At 35.1% G+C, this 26,970-nt stretch overlaps 1 protein-coding gene across 1 annotated transcript in view; it reads left to right on the top strand.

Moving 5' to 3' along the window:
• Positions 1 to 25,414, top strand: part of ACAD11 (acyl-CoA dehydrogenase family member 11) — a 122,068-nt gene extending 96,654 nt beyond the window's left edge. The window contains exons 14-20 of the mRNA XM_077130136.1: positions 3,482 to 3,548; positions 4,173 to 4,258; positions 7,095 to 7,166; positions 8,085 to 8,239; positions 18,379 to 18,495; positions 19,505 to 19,614; positions 20,463 to 25,414. Of these exons, the coding sequence (XP_076986251.1) occupies positions 3,482 to 3,548; positions 4,173 to 4,258; positions 7,095 to 7,166; positions 8,085 to 8,239; positions 18,379 to 18,495; positions 19,505 to 19,614; positions 20,463 to 20,577 (722 nt within the window). The 3' untranslated portion in view covers positions 20,578 to 25,414. The remainder of the gene's footprint in view (positions 1 to 3,481; positions 3,549 to 4,172; positions 4,259 to 7,094; positions 7,167 to 8,084; positions 8,240 to 18,378; positions 18,496 to 19,504; positions 19,615 to 20,462) is intronic.
• Positions 25,415 to 26,970: the final 1,556 nt, after the last annotated feature.

Here is a 26,970-nt window from a genome sequence, read left to right as displayed (position 1 = left end):
AAAATATCTAAGAACATACTGTTTCCCATCTCCCCACACTCCAATATTATATGCTAGAGGTAACAGTTTCTGGTTTTAGTTTTCTGGTTACCACTATAATTTTAGGTAGAATTCTTTTCTCCTGGCTTATTCTCTTTAGACACTATCTATTGATACCTCAGTTTGAAGTATGAAGATTTAGGTCATTTGCATTAGAACCCTGTACCCCTTTCCTAGTGTAGATACTTATTTTATTATTTCAATTTTTTTATTGAATCCCTTTTTTTAAATTCAGAAGTTGTTTATTGAATGACTGATTTGTGCAAGAACATTGGTGATAACAAAGAATAAAACTCATTCAAACTGATAAGGTTTTAAACGCATTTGAAAAGGATTTTCTTGAAATTTTGTTTGTGGTTTTGTCAGAAAAAAACTGAAAACTACTAATGCCCATACTATTCTAAATGTCATTCTTTGGGCTTATTAAGCCTGTATTTATTGAAGCAATACCCTACAGAAAGGGATAGTGCTGTCCCTTTGTTTTGTATTGTTCCCCTTTGTTTTTCTACATTATTCTCTAATGCCAGAAATTACATCTCTCCTTCTAGAGGTACATTTCATTTATTGTGATAGCAACATATCTTTAAATCGCTCTTCCTGAATCCTCATTTTATAGAATGTCTTCAAACTTCCCACTTTATAACATAAAGATATGAGTGCCCTTAACTTTTCCTCTTTTTTCCTTCCTTTTCATATTCTAGCTTGTATCACCTACAGTTTTTACTTTTACATTTTACATCAAGATACTAATATTTATGTTCTGTCTTGCAACCACAACTGTGGTTAACCACAGGATGACTCTAGTCTGTGAAAACCAACGTGTAGGACTTACCTTATAGAACTGTGTAAACATTATTGAGTGTTTGTTTAGGTAGTGTGTTAGATTTTGTCCCCTACTCTAGATATTCCAATATAGTATTGCCTGGGCCATTCTAAGGAGAGTGTTTTTATCATTTAAGTCTATTAGAATAGGTGTTCATATACTCCATGAATTACTCAAAATCATGCCAGTTGTAATTTGTTTCATATTTGTACCATGGTTCACCTGTACATTTAAAAATTTTTCTTGCAGTTTCTAATTGCCATTTCTCTTTCATTACATTATTTGCTTTTATAATATCATATCTACTCATCCTTCCACATACACACCTCTAAATTATACCTTTTGTTGTATTGAGTCCCCCTTCTTTTCTGGAGACCTCCTTCTCCAGTCTTGACTGATTGCCTTTAGCATATTTCAGTACCTTATCCTGGAACTTCCGTGACTACTTTTTGGGATCCACTATCTTTTGGATTCTACAACCTCTTTTTCCTTGATTTACTACCTTATTTTGCTTGAGTGCATTCTTAAATTTTAAGAAAAGATATTTAACAGTTAAACTCTTTCAATCTGAAGATTCATTTTCTTTTCAGTTTTAGAAATTTTTTTCTACATATTTCTTTGATAAGTTATTCCTTTCCCCTCCTGTTTTCTCTTCCTTGGACTCCTTTTAATCTGATATTGGATCTCCTGCATTGACTTTCTGTGTCCCTTATCTTTTCTCTCCTATTTTCAGTCTGATTTTTCCCTCCACTTATGGGAAATTTTCTAGATTTAATTTTTAGTGCTACTATTAACTTTTGAAGAATTTATTTATCTTATTCTTGGATTGTTCTGTTTCATAGCATTCTTTTCTGATATTATGGTACAATGCACTTGAATATCTCAATTTTCATTAGCTAGTTTTTTGTTGTTTGATTTAGCTCAGTTTTGTTTGTTTGTTTGTTTTTAATAGTCTCTCTATTGTCAATTTTCCTAGTTTATTTTGGTCAGCCATTCTCTTTAATCTGCACATCCTTTTTACATACTGGAGAAACTTCGTTTTCTGTTTATAATTAAGAAAAAGAAGGGTAGCTGGTTGAGTTTTTTTATGTTATTATTATTATAAATAGAGCTCTTTTCCAGCCACGTTTCTTTCCTGAGTAGGAATTCTACTTAGAAATTCTGAGTAGGAGTTCTAGGGAGAGCAGTGCTGGATTTCTTTATGGTGGATTGATGGGGAGCCTGTTGTTAGGCTGTAGGCCGCCAAGTACCACAGTGACTTTGTTCAGTAAAAAAACTTTCACAAGTTTTTTTAAACTTGTAAAAGTAACTTGCTAAGTAACTAAAGTTACTTAGCATCATTTCATTGCCAGTAAGTATTCAAATTCCCAATTATTTCATAATTACCATTCATATTTTTACACTTTGTTTGAATTAAGATTCAAGTAAGTTCTAAAAATTGTCATTAGTTTATATGCCTATTAAGTTTTTTTTATTATACAAACTCCCCTTCCATCTCTCATTTTCTTTTTATTGTAATTTAATTGTTGAAGAAACTGGATTGTTTGACTTGTAGATTTCTCATAGTCTGGATTTTACTGATTATATCCCCGCAGAGTCCTTTAATATTTTCTTTGGAGTTTATCCTTTAACATCCTGGGACTTTATGGCTTTATTCAATTGTTTCACATAATTCCAAACGTTTCTTATTGAATCATCATATGATTTAAATCTCTTGAAACCTCTTTTTACAATAAATTAGGAAAGTATAATTTGCTTAAGATCTTACAAAAATGTGTTGACTTAGTCTGATCCGGGTGTTTGTGGCCTTATGAAAAGCCAGTTAAATAGTATTTTCCCTAAGAGACCAAGTGTTTAAATTTATTGGTGAAAATGAAATGTATTTTTTGTAAGAAGATCCCTTTGGGGGATTACAACAGCCCTCTGAACTATGATAAAACAAATATTTGAATTAAAGTAAGAGTAACTTTATATTTTCACATTTTTGACCCTTAATAAATCAATAAATGAGAAATGAGACTTACTGAATGTGAGACCAGAGCCTCCTATGTGGTCAGCCCTAGTAAACCCTCTTCACCTGCTTTATGGTGTAACAGGGGTGAATATGACATAGTCTAAGATAAATACTGAGATTCTCAAATAGACTCACCCTCACCCAATTCCCTGGGTCTTTTTCAGCCCCTCGTTGAAAAGTATATATCATATGAGTTTTAATATCTTCTGCTCCAAATGTCAGAAAATATGAGATTTAAACAGGAGGAAATATGCTAGAAGGATTTCACAGCCTTTATAGGATGCTGACATCTGAAATAGCTTGAATGGGAGAACCATCATTTTGTCTTAAGGGTCATAGCTCTTTCACAGTTTCTTCGATGTCTGGTTTTTTTTATTCAGCAGCTGTTATTGATGGAGTCCATTCTTGGCCTTGTCCCATCATTTTTCTTGGGTGAAGTACAGTTTTGTACATAGCATTTTTTTTTTAATGAATCATGATATTCTCCCTGTTTCTTATTTGCCAGGAATAATCTTAGAAGGACTAGATCTATCAGGGTGAAATGTCAGACTAGAAGTTTGCTTTTATGATATATTCTGCTCATTCCCCTTATCTCTTTGCTTTAGGAGCAGGGAATCCTACGTGCAAAATTGCAGTCGTTTTGGGACGAACTGAGAATTCTCCTGGGTCGAGGTAATGAAAGAATTCTGATTGAGAAATCTATGTAGGAATAAGGGTAAATTTTCCCTTCTGAATACTTACTTTCCTTAAAATGCACTGTTTGGGCTTATAAAACATAATACTTCATAATAAAATGTATTGAGATTAAATATCACATTTATATTTCACAATTATTTTGCTAAAAGATATATTTAGAAAACATTTTAGGGAGGGTTTCTATGCATTCCTCATTGTGGAATTTTCTGCATTGTGAAGAATTGCTGAATCCTGCTGTTTGGATCAGATTATAGGACATTCACAGTTTTTTTTTTCAAGTATCTGAAATAATTAAGTGGTCATATGTATAGATCAAAAGTTGGAATGTTTGATTTTGTATATTAAGGCCCAATCGCCACTTTAAGCAATGAGGAAAGGCCTCCATCAAGCAGCTTCACGTATCTCTAAATCATCATCATGTTCCATATCATGGCCTGTACCAGGCTGTGTCCAATGTCTGTCTTTACATGCCTCCCATGTCAGCCATCATTGCTTACATGATAGCAACAACTGAAAAATGGCAATGGAATCTCCACCTAACATCTGAGGTTTTATTCCTCTTGGAAAACTTTTCCTAACATCTATTTTTCTTTTGACCAGATACAAACAACACAGCATGATTCTTGTTCCTATCAATACACCGGGTGTAGAAGTTATTAGGCCCTTGTCAGTTTTTGGCTACATGGGTAAGTACTCAATAAACATGTCCATGTTACAGAAAGCAGGAAAGCTAGAATAGACGGCAACATTTAAGAGAATAAATAGCATTTCAATATATGAAATGTTTTCTTAGAAACTCCTTTGGCCCTGATAACTATTTTAATATAAATGCCAGTGGAGGTGGGAAAATAGGGCAAATAAAACAAGAGATAGTGTGATATTCAACCCCATTTGGTTTACTTTTGGGAAAGGGCATATTTATAATTAAGGAATAGCAAAGTCTTTTCTCTGCCATCTAAGAGAATCGATTAATGAAATAGATAAATTTAATCTAGATAATCCATATGAAAGTTAATTTTTGTCTCCAAGCTTATCAACTATAAGAGCTGTTTAAAAGCAATGAGCCCCAACCCACAGTATTCCTGAAAACCCTAAGGAGTGCCCTGGGCTCTATCTAAGTCTCTAAAAGTGTTTCTTCATCACTTTACTTTCTTGGAAACTTAAGGCCTCCAGATTGAACGTAGGCTAGGTAAATCCTGAAATCCAGAGGTACCGTGTCTCCAAAAACAACAACTAATTCATCCCTCTACCCCATAAGGTCAACACCCTTTTCCAGCATGAAAAAGTTAAAATGGCCATTGTCCAAATATCCCTGAAGATTGAGAGAACAATCAGATGAGAGGAAAGAGGTATAACTGTGAAATTAGGATTAAACAAATGACTGTGACTACTGACTCATATTATAGATATTTCTAAAGTCTAGTGTTTTAGAATAGCCAAAAGAAATACCTGAAGTTGATGAACTGTGATCCAGTAGCCCTGATCTTTGATAATGGTTGTATAACTATATTGAAAAAAAAAGTCAGTTGCCTGTGTTTGTATGGATCTACTTCTGGATGTTTTCTTTTGTTAGATATATATATATATATAACTAATTCTGTCAATACTACACTGTCTTAGTTAACCTACCTCTATTGTAAGCCTTAAAATTGAGTGGGTTGCAATACTAGTGGTCAATACGAGGGAGGGATAAGGGATATGGGATGTATAGGTTTTTTCTTTTTTCTTTTTATTTCTTTTTCTGAAGTAATGTAAATGTTCTAAAAATGATCATGGTGATGAATACACAACTATGTTATGATATTGTGAACCACTGACTGTATACTTTGGGTGGATTGCATGGTCTATGAAGATATTTCAATAAAAGTACATAAAAATTAAAATTAAAAAAAAGAAGAAGCAGCACAGAATAGGGGGGAAAAAGCAGTGAGGTTTGACTGATTTGAATCCATAACTTTTCCTTCCTTCTATTCTTGGATGGAACTGCTATGAAGTAAGGACACTGTGTCCTGCCACCCACCCTATGCACAAGTCATTGTTTCTGCAGCATTATTTCAGATCTCGGCACTGTGTTAGGTGCTTGAAATACATTAGTGGACATAACTGACCAAGATCCCTGCCCTTGTGGAGCTCACATGCTAGTAGAAGGAGACATGCACTGACTACAAAGATATAAATAAGAAAATTATATAGCATATTAGAAACTGATAAATACTATGAAAAGGTTGGTTGCACTTCAGGTTCTGTGGTGATTCTCACTTTCTCTGTATTGTATTTCTTTGTTTTTTTCTGTATTTCATTGAATATGACTTATGAAAAGTTCAAGTAGCAGAGATTAAACTTGCAGTTTTGGGTGCACGGGTGGTTCAGTGGTAGAATGCGGGAGACCTGGGTTCAATTCCTGAAACATGCACCTAAAAAAGAAAAAGAAAATAAACTTGCAGTTTTATAGAACATTTGACTTTATCACCTCACAGTCACAAGTTAAGCTTGGGTGCAAGATGGGTATGAACAAGCTCACTTAGATTAAACTGTGCATGGGAAGTTGCTGGGGTACAAAGCACAGCCTAAAAGACTGTCAAAATGGTATATGTTGGCTGCAGATACCCTCCACCTGACTTTGAATTTTCTGAATGTCAAATCCACCAGCACCGCTCCACCCGGCTGTGCCCAAGGCCAAAAGAAACAATGTAGAGAATGTTGATTATTAATGTCTATTCTGTCAGGAAAAGGGTGTGAGCTTAGTGTGAGGTTATCTACAGAACTTGGCAGGAAGGAGAGATGATACAAAGAGGAATGCGTGGATGTATTGTTCCCGGTCTGAATGATTCAAATACCAGCATTTCAAGAGGTGGAAAAATCCTAGAAGGGGAATAAGCATAACTGAAGTTCTTGCTCTACTTCATCACTAACGCTGAGCCTTGCTCTGACCCCTGGAGCAGGCTTTTCTTGTCTTCAGACATTGATTTTCACAATGAGAAAATGAGAAACTTGAATTATATTACTCTCAATTTTTTTTTTTAACATGGGCAAGCACCAGGAATCGAACCCGGGTCCTCAGGCGTGGCAGGCAAGCACTCTTACCTGCTGAGCCACCGTGGCCCGCCCACTCTCAGTTTTTGAACATGGGAAGTTTTTTTTCCTAAGCAAATTTTTCTTTTCTTTGGAAGCCCATATTCAAAAGATTTCAAAGAAGAAGCGATAATAAAACAGTAATACAATAGTTTCATTGAAATTGTGGAGCTCAGTCTTCCTTTTTCATACTTCTAGAATTTCGGAGAATGAGTTTGTAAATCTCAGGGTCAAATGATTTCTAAGTTCTCTGACAATTTGAATAGTCGACTTTTCTGAGCTGCTGGGTGCTAGGGGTTCAGGGTTCGGGTCTACCTAGAAATGACCATGACACATGGTGCCTTTAAAATCCTACTTTCTTTGAGTGATTTTATTTCAACAGATTGATTATGTGTAATTTTTTATTTTTTGGTCATTTTGCTCTTTAACATTTTATTTTCTATTTTGCAGATAATTTTCACGGAGGACATTTTGAGATCCATTTTAATCAAGTGCGAGTTCCTGCAACCAATTTAATACTGGGTGAGATAAGTTTGGAAAAATTATTTTCTAGAATTGGGCATTAAACTGTTTTCAGGTGTAAATCTGAAAAAAAAGAAATGCAACCTTCCCTAATTTAGGTACTTTCCCTTCCATTTTTTACTCTGTTTCAAGAAAAAAAAATTCCAACTTGTGGATTTTCTTACATGAAATAAGATTTTATTTAAATTTTGAATGTGTTTTTTGATACATCACTCAATTGAGAACATAGTTAACTACAAAATCATAGAATTAAAAGCACCATACTTTTTTTCTAAATATGACCATCAAGCCTCTACTGGTTTTAAGAAAACCTCATTATTTTTCTGAATTCAAGTCTTACAAAAAAAAGCTAGAGGCATAAAGTAACTTTGAACATTGTACGCCTGTATTGACTCTACCCTCCTGCTTACTGGAATCTACCCAACCTTCAAAAAGCATCCCAATTATCACCTTTTCCAAGAAAGCTTTTATGTTCTTTATCCTATCCCCTCAATAAAGTTAACAATGATGAACAGACGATCTCTCCTTCTTTTGCCTTTCTTTGCCTCTCTCAAAAATAGCCCTATAGGGTGCTAGCCCTGTCCCTAGCATTCTTGCCCCCTTTTCTGAATCCTAAACTCTTAGTACAGGGACTGTGTCTTATCCACCTGTGTAAGCATTGTGGCACTAATATAGTGGCTTATGGATAATAGGTATGCAGGAGATAGTTCTTGAATTTGATTGAATTATTTGTGGATGGTGGTTTAAAAATATAAAAATCAAAATTCCCATAAATGTGTAATGCCCTTTATATAGAACTGACTTTTTCCATACCAGAATGCTATTTTTATAGAGGGCACTCATCATTTTCTTGCAATTTGTGCAAATAACAAAAGGAATGGACTGTGGCTTTTTCATGGTCTCCTTTCTTTCTCACAGGTGAAGGTAGGGGATTTGAAATTGCCCAAGGCCGCCTTGGACCTGGCAGAATCCACCACTGTATGAGAACAGTCGGTTTGGCGGAATGTGCTTTACAGATCATGTGTAAACGTGCAGCACAGAGAGTGGCCTTTAAGAAGAAACTATATGCACACGTAAGGATGATTAATTATTTTAACATAATTTAACCCAATATTCTATACTAACCTTGAACAAGAAAAACATTACTTGGTCACAGAGAGATTTCTTTTACATGAACAAGTATATTTACATCTAGTATTTAAATATTGTCTAATGAGAGGTATTTATCTTTGTAAAAGATTAAATAGCTCCTAAAGTGCTTCAGCACATCAGTACACAGGAAATACGGAAAATTCCTTCAACTCTCTCAGACTCTAGTTCTCTGGAGAAACTGATATATTAACATTGTCTGTGGATATGGAAAGAACTGTTGTAAAGAAAGGGGATTTGACTTATCCTTTGGCTTTCTGGAATGAATTAGGATAGGTAAATATAAATTATATTATAGCCTAAAACTCAGTGAAAGGAGGAACATTCTAATCTAAATCTAAAGCTGGTATGTACTGCTTGAGGAGGAAGTGAGTTCCCTGACACTAGAGAAAAGCAAGTAGAAATGGGATCAACATTAGGTGGGTATTCTCATGATTTAAAAAAATCTCATCTAGCCATATACTACTGAGTCTGTTGTTTATAAAGTACTATAAATAATATAGTTGCACATGGCCAATATAATCAAAATTAGGGGATATTTGTCAAGAGGGAAAAGAAAATAACATTTCAAACTTCTTGGGGAGCTTTTTTAGAGAACTGAAATATCCAAATCATCCTCCAAAAAAGTTGTTCTAAATATTAAGAAAGCAAGAAAAATTATTAAATACTTAATATTTACTATAGCTAACATGTTAGTGTTAAGTCAGACTTATGGTGATAAATTGAATTATATTTGCTGGGTGTGTATACTTTAGTACATTGTTCCCTTTGTAAAGTACATCTGTGACCATTTTTTACAATTTTGAAGTATATTTTTATCTTAAATTTTCATAGGGTTGATCTTTGCTTTTTGAAAATTTTATTCAGCATGGCTGTGATTTACCGATAACATTGTTCTTATGGAATAATAAAGCTTGCTTTATGGTACCATACCTAGGAATAATTTGTGGAGAATCCCTATAATATACAGTGAGGGCAAGGGTTTGGCTGTTGAATGGGTACCGGAGAAGGAGGTAAGAAGATGCCAATTTTGGGGGCCATGGATGCAGTCCATGCTGCTGTTGGAATAAGGGCTAAGGGGTTGGTCATGGCACCAGCTATCACTTCTTACCCTTTTGTGTTTCCAAGATTACCACCAAAACCTTGATGCATTGTCAAGGTAGAACACAGGATGGTTGAGAGACAGGCATCTTGAACACCTAAAAGAACTCTGCTCTGTTCATGAGTGACATTTTAGTACTGAGCTAGGTGAGAGATGTTTTCAGAGAAATTTTTTTCCTGCCTTTTAAAATTAATATAATATGCAGAACAAGCCCGGGCTTTTAAAAACATGCCTTTCTTCACTGGAAACTTCTTACATCTGGTACAAACGAAGTTATCTGGCAGAATCAAAAGAGATATGTGAGCATGTCATAAACCAAAATCTGTGCCAGCTTTTTTTTTTTAATTTGTGAAAATGACATTCCATTGCCCTGAATTTGAAGACTTCTTCCAGCTGGTTCCTAAAATATTCCAGGCTCTAAAACAAAAAATTCTAGATAAAAAATTTCCATCTTTATAAATAAATTTGACAGTTCCCTAGAACACTCAGTTTCTATCCACTTAACACTTTTCAGCAAATCTAGGGTATGTAGATACCCAGTGGAGAACACTATCCATTGTTCTAAAACTGAGAAGCTGTTGGGTCTGTTCATGAAGTTATCATCACCCAGTTTTACAGCCATCAAAAAGATACTCATTAACTATAGATGGCTTGTTTAAAATCGTCAGTTCAGAGTTTTGTTTCAGCCTCTAGTGCAGGGCTGGCCAATAAAAATATTTTGCAAATCACAAATATAATTTAAAATTTTTTAGTACCCACATTAAAAAAAGGAAAATGAAATTAATTTAAATAAATTTTGTTTAATCCAATATATCAAAAATGTTATCATTTCAACATGAAATCAATCTTAAAAGTTTTATTAATGAGGTATTATTTCTCATAATGAGTCTTTGAGATTGGGTATCTTACACTTACAGTACTTCTCAATTCAGACTGTGCATATGTCAAGTGCTTACTAGCTACATGTGGTTAGTGGCTATCATATTAAATATCAGTGCTCTAGGGAAATTCTGATGAAACATCCACCTGTTGAAGAAATGTACTAGAGAAAAATGACCCAGCATAAAAATGGTTGGTAAATCAATCATGGGGTTGTATGCACAACTATAGCTTGAGAGTTGTGAACAAGTGGTTGTATACTTTGGATGGTTTGTATGGTGTATGAATACATTTCATTAAAACTACATTAAAAAAACCATTAAGTCTGGTTTTGCCAGCATCTGATATTACTTCTTTAGTGGGCTCTCCAATTTTGGGAGATCTTGAGTCTTGATTTTCTCCTTGAGTTTTTTTCTTACATCTAATTGCCTGGTGCATGATTATTTCATTTTGATAATTTAAAAATTTTGTTACCTTTAATTTATTTTAGGTATATATACATATATATGTTTGTATGTATGTATAATTTTACCAGAAAGGAGTAATAAACATGCAAGCATCTTAAAAAAACTGCATTGAAAAATGGTTGTGGAAAGTTAATGTGGCCTGAACCAGAGCAAACTGCAATGTCGGCTGGCCAGACTTATATTAACAAATATTTTTCTCCTTTGTAAACACCAGTTCTGTGTTTAGAATTTGGGAAATGAAAAACCATTACAGCCAACTGGAAGCATGTGTTATGTCTCCTGGATTTCAGTGCTGAATTCTCAATGATTGTTTGCTTGTAGAATTTATGGCGAGGTTTGTCTACTTACCTCCCCACTTCTCTTCCAAGTTCTCACCCATGGGAAAAACTCAGAGGGTATCACTAAGCCAAATGGGAAACAAGTACCAATTTTTTTTAATTAAACTTTATATTGTGAGATAATTGTAGGTTTATGTACAGAGATAATAAATAATATGAAAAATTTCCCTTATGCCCTTTAGCCAGTTTCCTTCAGTAGTAACATGAAAAATTATAGTACAATATCACAACCAGAATACTGTCATTGATATAGTCAAGATACAAAACATTACCACAAGGATCCCTCATGCTTCCTTTTTTATAGCCACATCCACTTCCCTCTCAACCTCACCTTCTTCTTAACACCCACTAATCTGTTCTATGATTTTTTCATTTAAAAATGATAATACCAATGGTTTTGTTTTTGGTTTTGCATGGGCAGGCACCAGGAAATGAACCTGGGTCTCTGGCATGGCAGGTGCAAACTCTGCCTGCTAAGCCACTGTGGCCCACCAACTGATTTTTGACTAGGATTCCACCAACATTAAATGGGGGAAGAACATGCTCTTCAACAAATGGTGTTGGAGAAGTTGCATATCTACATGCTCAAAGACTGAAAGTAGACCTCTCCTCAGACTATACACAAAAATCAATTCAAAACGGGTAAAGGATCTAAACATAAGAGCTAAAGCATAACATTCTTAGAAGGAAATATAGGAGAAAACCTTCATGACTTTTGATTTGACCGTGATTTCTTAGATCTGACACCGAAAGTATGAGACAAAGAAAAAAAAAGAAATTGGACTCCATCAAAATGGAAAACTTTTACACATCAAAGGACATTATCAAGAAAGGGAAAGGACACCCTGCAGAATGAGAGAAAGTAGTTGGAACGCATATAGCTGGTAAGGGTCTAATATCCAGAATAAAGAACTGCTACAACTCAACAACAGAAAGATTAAACAACCCAGTTTTTAAATGGGCAAAGGACTTGTATGGAATTTTTCTAAAGAAGATATACAAATGGCCAATAAGCACAAGAAAGGATGCCCAATAGTCATTGGAGAAATGTGCATGAAGACCACAATGAGATCACACTTCGTACCCATTAGAATGGCTGTTATTTTTAAAATGAAAAATAGCAAGTGTTGGTGAGAATGTGGAGAAACTGGAACTCTTATGCGCCATTGATGTTAATATAAAATGGTTCAGCCACTGTCAAAAATGGTTTGGTGGTCCTTATAAAGTTAAATAGAATTACCATATGATCTAGCTATACTACTCCTATTGAAAGAATTGAAAACAGGAACTCAAACAGAAACTTGTCAATGTTCTTAGCAGCTTTATTCATACTTGCCAAAAGGTGGAAGCAACCCTACTGTCCATCAACAGATGAATGGATAAATAAAATGTAGTATATATATACAATTAGGTAAATTGGATTTCATATAGAATATTTTTTATTCTGTAGTATGGGTATACTACCATTTGGCTAATCATTCATCAGCTGAGGGAAATCTGGATTGTTTCCCAGTTTGCGGCTATTACAAATAAAGCAGCTCTAAACATTCATGTACAGGTTTTTGTAGCAATGTAAGTTTTCACTTATCTGGGATAAATCCCAAGAGTGGAATTGCTGTGTCATATGGTGGTTGCATCTTTAGTTTTTTAAGAAACCATCAAATTATTTACTGTAGTGGCCATACCACTTAACATTCTTACCAGCAATGTATATATAATCTAGTTTCTCTGCATCCCTGTCAGTCATTTAGTGTTGTCACTTTTTATCTTACCCATATGACTGATAGGTATGTAGTTAGTTATATCTCATTGTTGATCTTAATTTGCATCTCACCAATGACTAATGATATTGAATATCTTTCATCTGCTTATTTGTCACCTATATACCATCTTCAGTGAAATGTTTGTTCATGACTTTTGCCTATTTTCTAGTTGGATTGTTTATTTTTAATATGGTTGAGTGCTGAGAATTCTTTATATATTCAGAATACTATTCTTTGTCAGATATGAGGCTTAAAAATATTTTCTCCCACTGTGTATCTTGTCTTTTCATCCTTTTAATAGGATCTTTCACAAAGTAAAATATTTAATTTTATTGAATTCCAATTTATCTATTTCTGCTTTTTGTGGATTATGCTTTTGTTGTCAAGAACTCTTCCTATTCCTACATCCCCATGATTTTCTCCTCTGACTTTCCTCTAAAAATTTTATGGTTTTATGTTTTACATTTAAGTGCTTGTTTAATTTTGAGTTGATTTTTGTATCACAAGTCACATTTTTGTGATTTGTGTCAAGGTTTATTTACTTGCCCTTGGATGTCTGATTGTTCCAGCACAGTTGTTGGAAAGATATCTTTCCTCCATTGAATTGTTTTCACACCTTTGTCAAAACTCATTTGGCATATTTGTGTTGATCAGTATGGATTCTTTGTTCTGTTGCACAGATCTATGTCTTTATCCTTCTGTCAGCACCACATAGTCTGTAGTTACATAGTGAAATCAGATAATCTGATTCTTTCTACTTTATTCTTTTAGTTTCAGCTAGTCTAGTTCCTTTGCCTTCCATGTAAATTTTAGAGTAATCTTGTCTATCTAATAAAAATCTTGCTGGGATTTTGGGAGGAAGTGTTTTAAACCAAATATCAATTTGACATCTGTATTACACTCAGTCTTCCAATTCATGAACACAGTATCTTTCCATTTATTTAGCTCTCCTTTGATTACTTTCATCAAGCATTGTGTAGTTTTTACTATACAAGTCCTATACATGCTTTGATAAATTTACACGTAAGTATTTCTTTTTTCTTTAAACAATTCACATTTACTATTGATAACAATAAAAAATCTATTAAAGACTATCAGTATTGTACTACCAAGAGTGAGGTAATATATTTATAAAACATTTACAGAATTTGATATGCAAATAATAGATTTAGAATGGAAGGTGATTAGGAAACTAGTAACAGGATGGGGGTACAGTAGCAAAAAATCACTAGTGCTGAAAGAAAGGTGAAACGAAAGAAGCATTTAAGTGAGTGGCAGGGTACTAAAAGTAAAGAGGCAATGCATACTACATGATCAAATAGTATATGCCCCAAAATTAAGTGTTTTACTCATGAGTAAACCCCATAAGCGTTTATGCAGTAGTGTTCTTTGAACTCTTAAAGATGCATTAAACTCCTTGAAAAGTGCCACTTTTGAATCAATTAAAAAAAACACAGATAATCAGACTGGGGTAGGGAAGTGGCTGCAATTAAAATAGTTGTGCGAGCATCTCTGGGTAGATGTGGGCTGTTGAGTAAAGGCGTTTTCTTTGTAGCTGTCAGTAAAGTTGCAATCTGAATCACACAGAAAGAGAAAATGAAAGAAAAGAAGGGACCACCTTCAGCTCTTCATAATTTGGAAACGAAAAGCACTGTCTGGAACAAGTAAAATATATGGAATAAAAGTAGATAATGGGGGGAACAAATGTTAAAATAAATTTAGATTGAAATGCTAGTGATCAATGAAAGGGAGGGGTAAGGGGTATGGTATGTATGAATTTTTTTTCTGTTGTCTTTTTATTTCTTTTTCTGAATTGATGCAAATGTTCTAAGAAATGATCATGAGGATGAATATGCAACTATGTCATGATATTGTGAATTACTGATTATATATGTAGAACGGAATGATCAAAAGTTAAGAATGTTTGTGTTTGCTTTTTTTTAAATTAAAAATTAATAATTAAAAAAATTACATGCAAAAAAAAAAAAGCACTGTCTGGAAACAGCACAAATGCACAAAAAACCCTATCATGCTTTCAGGAAACAAAGCTTCTGGTGCCATCCCTTCAAAGGAAATACACTGGAGGAAATACAGCCCAGGATGGCAGGCAATTCAGCAGAAACTTGAAGGCAGTTCAATGTGTAGGCTAGCCATTCAAACGCTTAGCTGACTATGCTGAGACTGGGTTTCTGAGCTGCCTGCTTAGTTTCTTTTATTTGTGAGCAATTATAAATGACATTGTGTTTTTAATTTTGGTGCCCATGTGTTCATTGCTGGTATTTAGAAATACAATGGATTTTTATATATTTATCTTGTATCCTGGGACCTCACTAAAATTACTTATTCTTAGGAGTTTTTGATTTTTTGTTTTTTTTAAACATTTTTTTTTTTGTATAATATAACATATATACAAAGCAAAGGCAGAAGCAAGCAATAGTTTTCAAAACACTCTTCAACAAGTAGCTTACAGGACAGATCCCAGAGTTTGTCATGGGCTACCATACCATCATCTCAAATTTTTCCTTCTGGCTGCTCCAGAACATTGGAGGCTAGGAGGAATAAATATTTTTTATCATCACAATTGACGTTTTTTTTTTTTCTTTTTTGTGAAAAATAACATATACCAAAAAAAGCAATAAATTTCAAAGCACAGTACAACAATTAGTTGTACAATGGATTTCAGAGTTTGGTATGGGTTACAATTCCACAATTTTAGTTTTTTTCTAGCTGCTGTAAGATACTGGAGACTAAAAGAAATATCAATGTAATGATTCAGCAATAGTTCTTAGGAGTTTTTTTGTAGATTTGCTTGAGATTTTTCCATAGACAGTCATGCCCTCTGAAAATAAGCAGGGTTTCATTCCTTTCCAATATGCATGCCATTTATTTCTTTTTCTGGCCTTATTAAACTGACTAGAACTTCTAGTACTATGTTGAATGAGGGTGGTAAGAATGGACATCTCTGTCTTATTAGGAGAACAGTAAGTATAATATTAGCTGTAGGTTATTTGTAGATGCCCTTTATCAAATTAAGAAAGATCCCCCTCTATTCCTAATTTCTGAGAAGTTTTTTTTAATCATAAATGGATATTGGATTATGTCAAAAATTTTTTCTGCATTGATTGATATCATGTGATATATCTTCTTTCAACTGTCAATATAATGGAGTACATTGATTTTCTAATCTTGAGCCAGCTTTATATCCTTGGAATAACCCCTTTGTCATGGTGTAAATATTTTCATTTATTAAGGATTTTTACATCTGTATTCATGAGGGACATGGGTCTGTAGTTTCTTTGTTATGGTACTGTCATTGTTTAGTTTTAGTATCAGGGTAATACTAGCTTCATAAAGTGAATTGAGAAGTGTTCCCTTCTCCTTTTTTTCTTTTTTTTTTTTTAAGATATTGTATAGAATTGGTGTGTTAATTCTTTAATGTTTAGATAAGTTCTTCAGTGAAAACTCCTGGGTCTGGAGATATGGGGGAAAGAGCTTTTAAATTATAAATTCAACTTCCTTACTAGTAAGAGGGACGTTTAAATTATCTGTTTGTGTTTTTCGAGGAAGTAGTCCGTTTCATCTAAATTGTCAAATTTATGTGTATAGAACTGTATGTAGCATTTCCTCATTATTCTTTTGATGTCTGCAGGGTCTGTAGTGATAGTCACTGTTTCATTCCTGTTATTAGTAATTTGTGTCTTTTCTCTTTTTGACATTATCATTATTGCTGGATTTTTTCAATGTTATTGATCTTTTCAAAGAATAGAATATATAATAATTATTACCATATGAAAGTATGTAATATAATAATTAATGCATTAGGACTTGACGTTAACCACACCTATGCTTCATTTACTTTATTGTTTTTTATTTTCAATGGCTTTGATTCCTGCTTTTATCTTTATAATTTCCTTATTTCTGCTTGTTTTGGGTTTATTTTGCTTTTTAAATGGTAGCATAGATTACTGATTTGAGGCTTTTCCTCTTTTCAAATGTATGCACTTAGTGCTATAAATTTCCCTCTCATACTGCTTTATATGTCCCACAGATTTTTAATTTGTGTCTCAAAGGTTTTGACATTTTATTTTAATGTACATTCAATTCATTGAATTATTAAATTTCCCTTGAAAATTCCTCTTTGACCCATGAATTATTTAGAAGTGTGTTGTTTACCTTGTGTTTAAAGATTGTGTTATCTATTATTGATTTCTAGTTTTATTCCCTTGTGGTTGGAGAATACATGCTGTGTGATTTCAGTTCTTTAAAAGTTGTAAGGTTTAGTTTTTGGCCCAGGATATAGTTTGTCTTAGTACATGTTCTGTGGGCACTTGAAAAGAATGTGTATTCTGCTTGTATTGGGTGGAGTGCACTGTAAGGTTTTATTGGATCCTTTTGGTTGATGATCTTGTTGAGTTCCTTAATGTCCTTGCAGATTTTCAGTCTAGTTGTTCTATCAGTTATAATTATGGATTTGTTTACTATTCCTTCCAGTTCTATCAGTCTTTGCTTCATACATATAGCAGCTCTTTTGTTTGGTTCATATACATTTAGGATTGTTATGGATTCTTGACGGATTGGCGCTTTTAGCATTATAAAATGTCCCTTTCTGTCTCTGATAATTTTCTTTGCTCTGAAGTTTACTTTATAGGATATTAATATAGCCATTTCTGCTTTCATGTAATTAATATTTACATGATATATCTTTTTCCACCTTATATTTTCAGCCTTCCTAGATTATTATATTTGAAATGGGTTTCTTATAGATGGTATATATTTGAAACAACTGTTTTAATCCACTCAATCTATGTCTTTTAATTGTTGTATTTAGATGATTTACATTTACTATAATAATTGGTACGCCAAGGCTTAAGTCTGCCATTTTATTTTTTGTTTTCCACTTTTGCTCTCTCTATTGTTTCTTGGGTTTCTTTCTCCTGCCTTCCTGTGGATTAATTGAATATTTTTTTTAGAATTCCATTTTGATTTGTCTGTAGTGTTTTTGAGTATAACTCTTTGTATACATTTTTTAGTTTTTACCTGGTTATTATATATGTTTATGCATATAACATATTATATATGTATGTATGCATATGTATATGTGTGTATCATAACACAGTCTATGATATCATCATTTTACCAGTTCACCACCAAATATTTAACCACATTTCAATAAGAGTATGCAATTATCATTTCAGGAGAGCCAAAGAGGAGTGTTTTGGCAATAAGACAATTGTTTAATTCAGCTAGGTTTCCATAGGTGGATCCAAAAATAAATGATTTTTCTAAGTAAATAAAAATTTCTTTCTAAAAACTACTGGTATTAACTGTAGCATTGCACAGATATGTGGCTTGGCTGGTATAGAGCAAATGAATTAACTCTTCCATGTAAAGACATATAAGGTAGTCCTGTGAACAGTCCTTGGCCTCAACAGTGTTTTCACTGAAGTGCAAGGCTGTGTTACATAGGGATGTCAGACACTAACCTTTCCCCTCCTTCCTTTTGCAACCCTGCAGGAGGTTGTGGCCCACTGGATTGCTGAAAGCCGCATTGCCATCGAAGAGATCCGCTTGTTGACCCTGAAAGCTGCCCACAGCATTGACACACTGGGCAGTGCTGGTGCCAGGAAGGAGGTGAGTCCCTCACAGACACTGTCTGCTGAGCCTTCTCCAGTTTTTTCCCACCCATTTGGCATTTCAGGTTTCATTGTGTCTTGATGGCACTTGGAATATTGGAAGCCCTCATACCATTTTTTTTAACTCAGTCATTCTCTTTTTTTTTTTTTTTTTTTTCACACAAGCAGGTACTGGGAATCAAACCTGGCTCACTGGCATGGCAGGCAAGAATTCTGCCACTCAGCCACCATCATACCTACCCCTCATACCATTTTAATTTTAAAAGTTCTAAATTTATATTATGTGCTAATTTTCTTCCACTGGCATGCTTTTGGTTTTGATTTTCAGATTGCAGAATATCTTCAGCATTCTTGAGGTGTGGTAACAAGGACTGAAAAAATCTTAGGCTTTAAATGAACCTGGAATTGTATGCCAGTATACCAGTTGTTATCAGCCTTATGACCTTCAGCAAAGTACATAAACTTTCTACCTATGGCTTTGTGTTCTTGTGAATAATAGCCAAGATGATGTATATAGAATGCATAGCACTATACTACCACATAGAAAATGTTTCACTAAAGCCACCTCTTCTCCCCTGCCTTCTTGTGTTTTCTGACTTATATGGAATAAAGACTTAATTGCTTAATTCTAGAAGCTCTTAAAATTACAGTGAGAAAACATATTAGTGGGGTGAAGACCCTGAACTCTTTTTATGATCCTAAAAGTAATGAATGTGGGTTATCAGCTGCCTGAAATCCTTTGGGAAGCAAGGACAGTTATAAATGAATAAAATATGATTTGGAAGATATATCTCTTTCCAGAAGGACTGCATTGACTGAAATATGGCCATTAACTGTGTCACAGTGGATCTCTTTGTTAGCTTTCATTAAATATCCTGTTTAGTGATGAGTCATTTGTGGGAAAGTTCCCTTGTTTCATTTCACAAACAAAACACAGATCATATCAAATTCTGCCATGCTGTTTATAACTAAGAAAGGAGCATTGTTTTCATATCTCATCTCTATAGATTGCAATGATCAAAGTGGCTGCCCCACGAGCAGTTTGCAAAATCATCGACCGGGCCATCCAAGTGTGTGGAGGTGCAGGTGTTTCCCAAGATTACCCTCTGGCTAATATGTGAGTAGATGCTATTTAATAATCTACATTTGTGGAGTTAAAATCTACAGATGCACTGTCACTTATTGTTTAAGAAGAAAATAAAGGTATTAACTTACTTTAAAGTATAATTAAAGGTTAAATGATGTAATAAAGGTACTTTATAACAGAACTCAGTAACAATCAATAGTTGCTCTTACATTTGTCATTATTATTTCATTTGTTAATCTTTATACTGTGAGGCCCACCATATAGTATGGGGCTTAACCCTGAAGTAGGAAGGTGAGGAGGGGGTAGAGGAAGTCAAGGGGAGCCCAGAGCCAGGCTCTATGTGCACTTAGAATGGATTACCACCTGCCTCCAGGAGGCTTCTGCAGACTTCGCAGCAATACCCGCCTTTGACAATCTAATGTCCATATGTGGTTACTGGGAGTCAAGAAGGAACATTCTGCATTCTCCATTGCCTATCACTACACATATGCAGTGTGCCCCACTGTCACACTGGGAATTAGAATCTTGTGCCCCATCAGTTTTTAGCCTTAAGAAAGAACTAAGTAAATAGAGAGGGCTTACCTAAGATCTCTTAATTCTAGCAACTTCTAAGTAACCTGTAGCAAACCAAGAAGGAGATTAACCCCACTGCACTTTGCCATTTAAGATTCTGCTTCCCAAGCTGGGAGCTTTAAAATGGCATTTCAGAAGCTGTTTGGTTTTCTTTTCTTGATTTTCTTAATACTCTTTTTCTCATCCCTGTACTACTAAGGTTTTAAAATTAATCCCGTCTTGGTCTATAATCAAAGTGACTGACATTGAAGGCTCATGTTCCCTTTTGTTAATCCTCCCCATTCCTGCTCTTTTTGTTCTTCCAGGTATGCCCTCACCCGAACTTTGCGCTTGGCAGATGGGCCTGATGAAGTCCACCTGTCAGCAATCGCAAGAATGGAACTGCGGGACCAGGCTGAAGAGTTGATAGCCAAAATGTAGGACAGTCAACACTGAGCATTCCATGGCAGTAACTCTCTTTTATAGAAACTTATTCGGCTCCAACATTTGACTTGATTGTGTTTTTAGAACATTTTGGATACAGGTTTAATTACTCATGTTTAGTATACAGTTTAATATCTATTTTTGATCAGTGGATTTTATAGATTTACGTTAAACAAGAAATTCTGTAGCTGTTGTTACTCAGTCTACACTCAATTTATAAACAGTTCTTGACATAAAATGGAGATATAAAGAATAGGCATAAATATATCTTTGCTTTTTGATTTTCAGGAATTGTTCCATGTAAGTAAATACCAAAGGAGTCATTGCTTTATAAAAATATAATGGGCCCCCTCTTAAGCACTGGTTTTAGGGGTTGGTTTAGCACTGTAGTTATGATTGCACTAGAGAAAGAAGCGTGACTGATTAGGACATTTTATAATTCTTATCAATAGAGGCACCATCATAATTCATCAGGAATCATGCATAAAATCTGAATGTAGTTTAAAGTTTACTAGAAGCCATGGAATATTATGAGAAAGCATAGTTAAAAACCATTTTAATTCCTTATAAAAATGTTCATGATGATAGTAGCCAGTTTAAGACACAAGTTATTTAACTTTGAAAAGAGTTTGAAGACAGTCTGCTCTGAATGCAATCCTGTTAATAGCAGCACCCTATACAGATACTCTTGCAGCTGTTTTGGCACATATAAAACATTCCATATAAATTTTATGAAATCTAAATATAGAGGAAGTATATGCAATGAAAATTTAGCATTCAGATTAAGAAACGCTGTAAGTGTAAAATATACACCAGATTTTGAAGAATTTTTGTATGAAAGAAGAAATTTAAGATATCTCATTGATACTTTTTTACATTGATTACATGTTGAAATAATAACATTTTTAGATTCATTAGGTTAAATAAATTATTAAAATTAACTCCTACTTTTTCTTTGTTATCTTTTCAAGTCGATGCCACTAGAACAGTAGTTGATAAATTTTAAAACTTTGAAATAAAAAGGATTTGATTCCTAAAACACTTTTAATCTGTTTTGTTAGAAAGCATTTACATCAGATAAATTCATTGATTTCCGGAGATTATTTCAATCATTATTTTAACTTCTTCCTGGAGTGGCAGTAGGGGTGGGGACCTTGACAGAGACCTGGGTTCTATATCCCTTTGGGTATGTGGGCCTCAACAGAATTTGTCTTTCAAAGGGTAAAATAAATTGGATAGATGGAAATCCTAGTGTTCAGTGAGAGGGAGGGGCAGGAGTATGGTATGTATGAGGTTTGTCTATTTTTCCTTTTTTGTTTCTTTTTCTGGATGATGGAAATGTTCTAAAAAAATGATCATGGTAATGAATACACAACTATGTGATGATATTGTGAACCATTGATTATACACCATGGTTGCTGGCTTGAATCTATGGTGGACCCCAGAAAAGCCATGTCCTTTAGTCCTCATTCAATATTGCTGGCTGGGAGCTTTTTAATTGTTCCCATGGAGATGTGACCCACCCAATTATGGGTGGTAACTTTTGATTAGATGGCTTCCAGGGAGTTGTAGCTGTATCCATTCCAGATGGGTCTTGCTTAGTATACTGGAATCCTTTAAAAGAGGAAGCATTTTTGGAGAGAGAGTGAGAGCAATGAGAACCACAAGAGCCCACACAGCCAGAGACCTTTGGAGATGAAGTAAAACACCCCACAGGGAGCTTCATGAAACAAGAAACCTGGAGAGAAAGCTAGCAGACATCACCATGTTTGCCATGTGCCTTTTCCAGTTGAGAGAGAAATCCTGAACTTCATTGGCCTTCTTGAACCAAGGAATCTTTCCCTGGATGCCTTAGACTGGACATTTCTATAGCCTTGCTCTAATTTGGACATTTTTTCACAGCCTTAGAACTGTAAACTTTCAACTTAATAAATTCCTCCTTTTAGGGCGGACAATAGTGGCTCAGTGGCAGAGTTCTCTCCTGCCATGCTTGATTCCCAGAGCCTGCCTATGTCAAAAAAAAATCAAATTAATTCCCCCCTTTTAAACATGATTCCATTTCTGGTATATCGCATTCTGGCAGTTAGCAAACTGGAACACCATGTATGGAATGTTTGTATGGGAAGATTTATCAACAAAATTTTTTTAAATAAATAAATTTTGAATAGTAGCCAAGAATTTAATTTAAACTTATGTATATTATGTACATTGAAAACTAATTTCATTTTTCTAATTTTTAAAAAATCTATTTTTGAAACAATTTTAGACTTACAAAGAGTTATAATGACTTTCTTTTAAAAACTGTCCTTTATACCTTATTTTGCTTAAGAGCCCTTCTGGAGCAAGATGTCATATAACTAAATGAAGAAAACAGTTTCGTTAAGCTTGTCATATAAAGTTTTAAAATAGTTGCTTCAGAATTTTAATTACCAAATATGTTTAAAAGAACTTTTTTATTTCAATTTTTAACTTTTATTAAGAAAATTCATTCCTGTCATCAATAAATTCAAAATGCTATGGTTTGGACATGGATTATGTACATAATATATGTTTATTATTTAAAAAAAAATTGTCTTTGAGCCTTAATCAGTGGATCTCATTTTCCTTTCTAATACATTGGGATTAACTTTTACAGTTAAAGTATCCCTTACCTTCTTGACAATTTGTTGTGGGAATAACTAAAGCCATGTAGAAGCACCTTGAAATTTGTGAAACAATAAAATACTTTATAAGATATTCTTATTTGAAGTGGGAAAAATCATAAAACCTGTCTAGATAGATCATTTAAACAATCCAAATACAGGGAGCCCACAATAAGAATGAAACCCTTTAATCCTGTTCTTAATGTAATGCCTGGGTACATCCCAGAGGATATTAAGCAAATAATAATAAATTATTGGCAAAGTTCCTTGAGGGGTAGGAGAAAAAATAGGGAGCTATTAAGCTTTACCAGCAAGGAAGCCCAATACTGTCAAACATTAGTTATATGCAAATTAATAGGCCAAGCCCTTGATTTTGAGACTTGCTCTTGTGAAGTTTATGTATGTAGCAGAGAAGCTTAGCCTACCTATAGGTATGCCTAAGAGTTACTTCTGGAGGACCTGTTTTGTGGCTCAGATGTGGCCTCTCTCTAAGCCCAACTCTGCAAGTGAAATCATTGCCCTTCCCCCTACGTGGGCATGATATCCACGGGTGAAAGTCTCCCTGGCAGTATGGGAGTTGACTCCCAGGTACGACCCTGGCCCTGGTCCTGTAGGATCAACAAAGCCATCCTGACCAAAAGGGGGGAAAGAAGTGTAACAAATCAGGTATCAGTGGCTGAGAGAGTTCAAATAGATTCGAGCTGCTACTCTGGAGGTCAACCTGTTACACGGGCTTCAGTTACACATTGGTAACTATCATAACTTGCCAACCCCCAACCAAGACCATTCCTGCCAATTCTAAAGAACACCTAGGTCATTACATAAGATTCTACAAGGTTCCATGCACTAGAGTAACTTTCAAGAATACTGAAACCTCCAGATGGGTCCCTAGACCCGATAAGTCCTGAAATGCAGAGGGGCCAGCCTCTTTAGAACATCCACTAGCTCCATCCCCTTATTCCATATTATCAACAGCCCCCTGCAACATGAAAAAGTTAGAATGGGCCTAGCCCAAATACCCATAAGAGTAGGAGAAAGACCAAAGGTGATGGTGGAGTTATACAAAGAAGGTAGGGTTTAACGAGCAAGTATAATGGCTAAGTTGTTATATTAATATTTGGTTTAGTCTCCAGTATCTTAGAACAGATAGAAGTAAAAATCTAAAAACGTGAAATTGTAACCCATACCAAACTCTGAAATCTGTTCTACAACTGATTGTTGCGATGTTCTTTGAAATTTGTTGCTTTATATTGTATATATGTTATTTTTCACAAAAAGAAAAAAAAAGTCGATTGTGATGATAAATGCATGCTAAAAAAATTTTGAAAATAAAAAAAAAATCATAACCCAGGCTATTTAACCTTATTACTAGTTTTAAAAGTTGTGACCTAGAAGAAATCAGGATTTTTCTTGAACAATCAAGATTAAAAGTTACTTATTATTTTGTGATTATTATTGCCTCTAACTTTGAGAAGCGTGGTTGACTTGGTTGTCTGTGTTTTACAATTAATCTATTTTTGTCTATATCTGTCATATACACAACCATCCCTAAGGTTAGACACTCCATATGATCCATACTTGCAGAATAAAATTCAAAGTCCTTGTTTGACTGGACTGACAAGATTCCGCATGAGCTTATTCCCCTGGCACCTCTCTCATCTCACCTTCCTGGCTCACTCCATCACCAGCCCTCTGGGCTGCTCATCAAACACTATGGAACTTATCAGCCAAGGTAAGTGCTTTAAATTTTATTTTAAGTGAGATGGAGGCCACTGCAACATCTTGAGAGGGTCATCCTGGCTGTTCTAGGAGGCTACTCATGTTGAAGAACCCAAGAAAAGAAGATATTGGAAAAATGTGCAACAAACACGGGCTCCTCTATACTGTGCTCTCTGAGGAGGGACCATCTAGTGCAAGAGAAGGGAAGAAGTCAGTCTACCTAGCTCTATTGAAATAGGACATTTTTCATAGCAGACATTTTAAAAATATATATCATTCATAATACCCTTTATTTAAGAAATTCACTAATGATTTCTCTGTATGAAAGGATCTACAATGAAATCTCCAAATATCTGTCCCAAAACTCTTGGACTACTTGTTCTAACCTAGTATCACACACTTTGTCATTCATCACTTTCTTATGTGCCTTTCTTTTCTCTGTAGCACTTAGCACTTGATGTATTTCATATCTGTACATTTATTAATGATGTGTCCTCTCATTATAATGTAAGCCCCACTTCTGCTCTACTCACTTATTTCCTTTTTTGTGTGTACTAGTGTCTCCAGGTCCTTGGTCATCCAGGAGGCACTCAAAAAAATTGTGGATGAATGAGTGTACAGATGCTCTGCTGATCTATAATTTGCAGCACAAGCAGTCACTGACAGGGCAAAGCATTCATTTATAGACCTGAAACAGCAGAGCAGGAGCCTGGGTCCCAGCTGGCATTCACCGAGTTTGCACAACAGACCTGGAATGGACTGTAGAAAGCTGGTTAGGCTGAGGTTGATAAAGGATATTGGTGCCACAGTAGTGAGGGGGGACAGCAGTGTGGGTGGGCTGAGGGGAAGGGTTGCACAGCAGAGTTGTACAGAGCATTGTGGGAGGGAGGGTTACACCATTGAGGGGGTTTGTACAGCAGTGAGGGGTTGTACAACAGTGGGGGGTGCACGGTAGGTTGGGCAAGTCAGTTGATCAAATACATATTTAATGAGTACTTGACAGTCTGGGAGAATACACATTTATAATTTTTTTCCTGAGTCTAACCCAGTCTAATCAGCTTGAGGGCTGTAATCAGCCCTAGGGGAAAGTCAAGATACCTAAGAGAAACAAAACCATTTCTGGTGATTGTTGGAATTTTCCAAATAAACAGGATTCTGTGAAGTGTCCCCCACTTAGTTCAGAGCAAAGAGCACTTAGGGTTTATGATCCTGTCATAATATTTTTTTTCTCTTTTCAGTATCTCTTTCTCATTGTGATGGTTTTATGTTTGTCAGGAAGAAAATCTATGCACATTTTAGTGTGAGTGTGGGGTTGTATGAGCTCTGGGAAACAAGGCTTTTGCTCTCTGCCTTACCTTCACCCAAAAATATGTGAACAGACAAAGGATAGTGATTTATCCTGGGGCAGTGTCACTCTCAGGACAACCTAAATAAGTATCGGTCAAATGGCGACCAGGTGCATGAACAGGGTCTTCAGAAGGTGTTGCCCCCAGGGTTGATGGCCAATAGAGTCATTTGTTTCACTTTTTTAAATGGGCAAGAGTGGAGATTACAGATGCCTGCCCTGACCTTTCTGGCTTCATCTCTTACTGCTCTTCTTCCTTGCTCACTCCATACTAGCTACACGGCCCTTCTGCTTTTCCTCCAAAATCCCAGATATATTCCTACCTCAGGGTTTTTGCACTTGCTTTTCTGTTTGCCTAGAATGCTCTCTGCCCCACCCACCCATTACTCCTTGCTCCTTTCCTGCAAATGTAATCTTGTGGGTGGGTCCGTCTGTGTCTACTACATGTACATTTCTATCCCTTCCCAACACACACACACACACACACACACACACACACACACACACACACACACAGTGATGGTCAGTTTCATAGTGTCAACCTGGCTAGATATGGTGTCCAGTTGTTCACCAAGCAATTGTGAACCTGATTGTTACTGTGAGGTATTTTGTAGGTGGATTAGCTTCTGTAATCAGCTGGTTGCATTTAAGACTGATTGTATCCCACAATCAGCAAAGGAGATT

The sequence above is a fragment of the Tamandua tetradactyla genome, chromosome 15 (assembly GCF_023851605.1).
Source record: "Tamandua tetradactyla isolate mTamTet1 chromosome 15, mTamTet1.pri, whole genome shotgun sequence".
NCBI classification, from domain to species: Eukaryota; Metazoa; Chordata; class Mammalia; order Pilosa; family Myrmecophagidae; genus Tamandua; species Tamandua tetradactyla.
The sequence above is the reverse complement of the archived record's forward strand: the minus strand, read 5'-3'. Positions and strand labels throughout refer to the sequence as shown.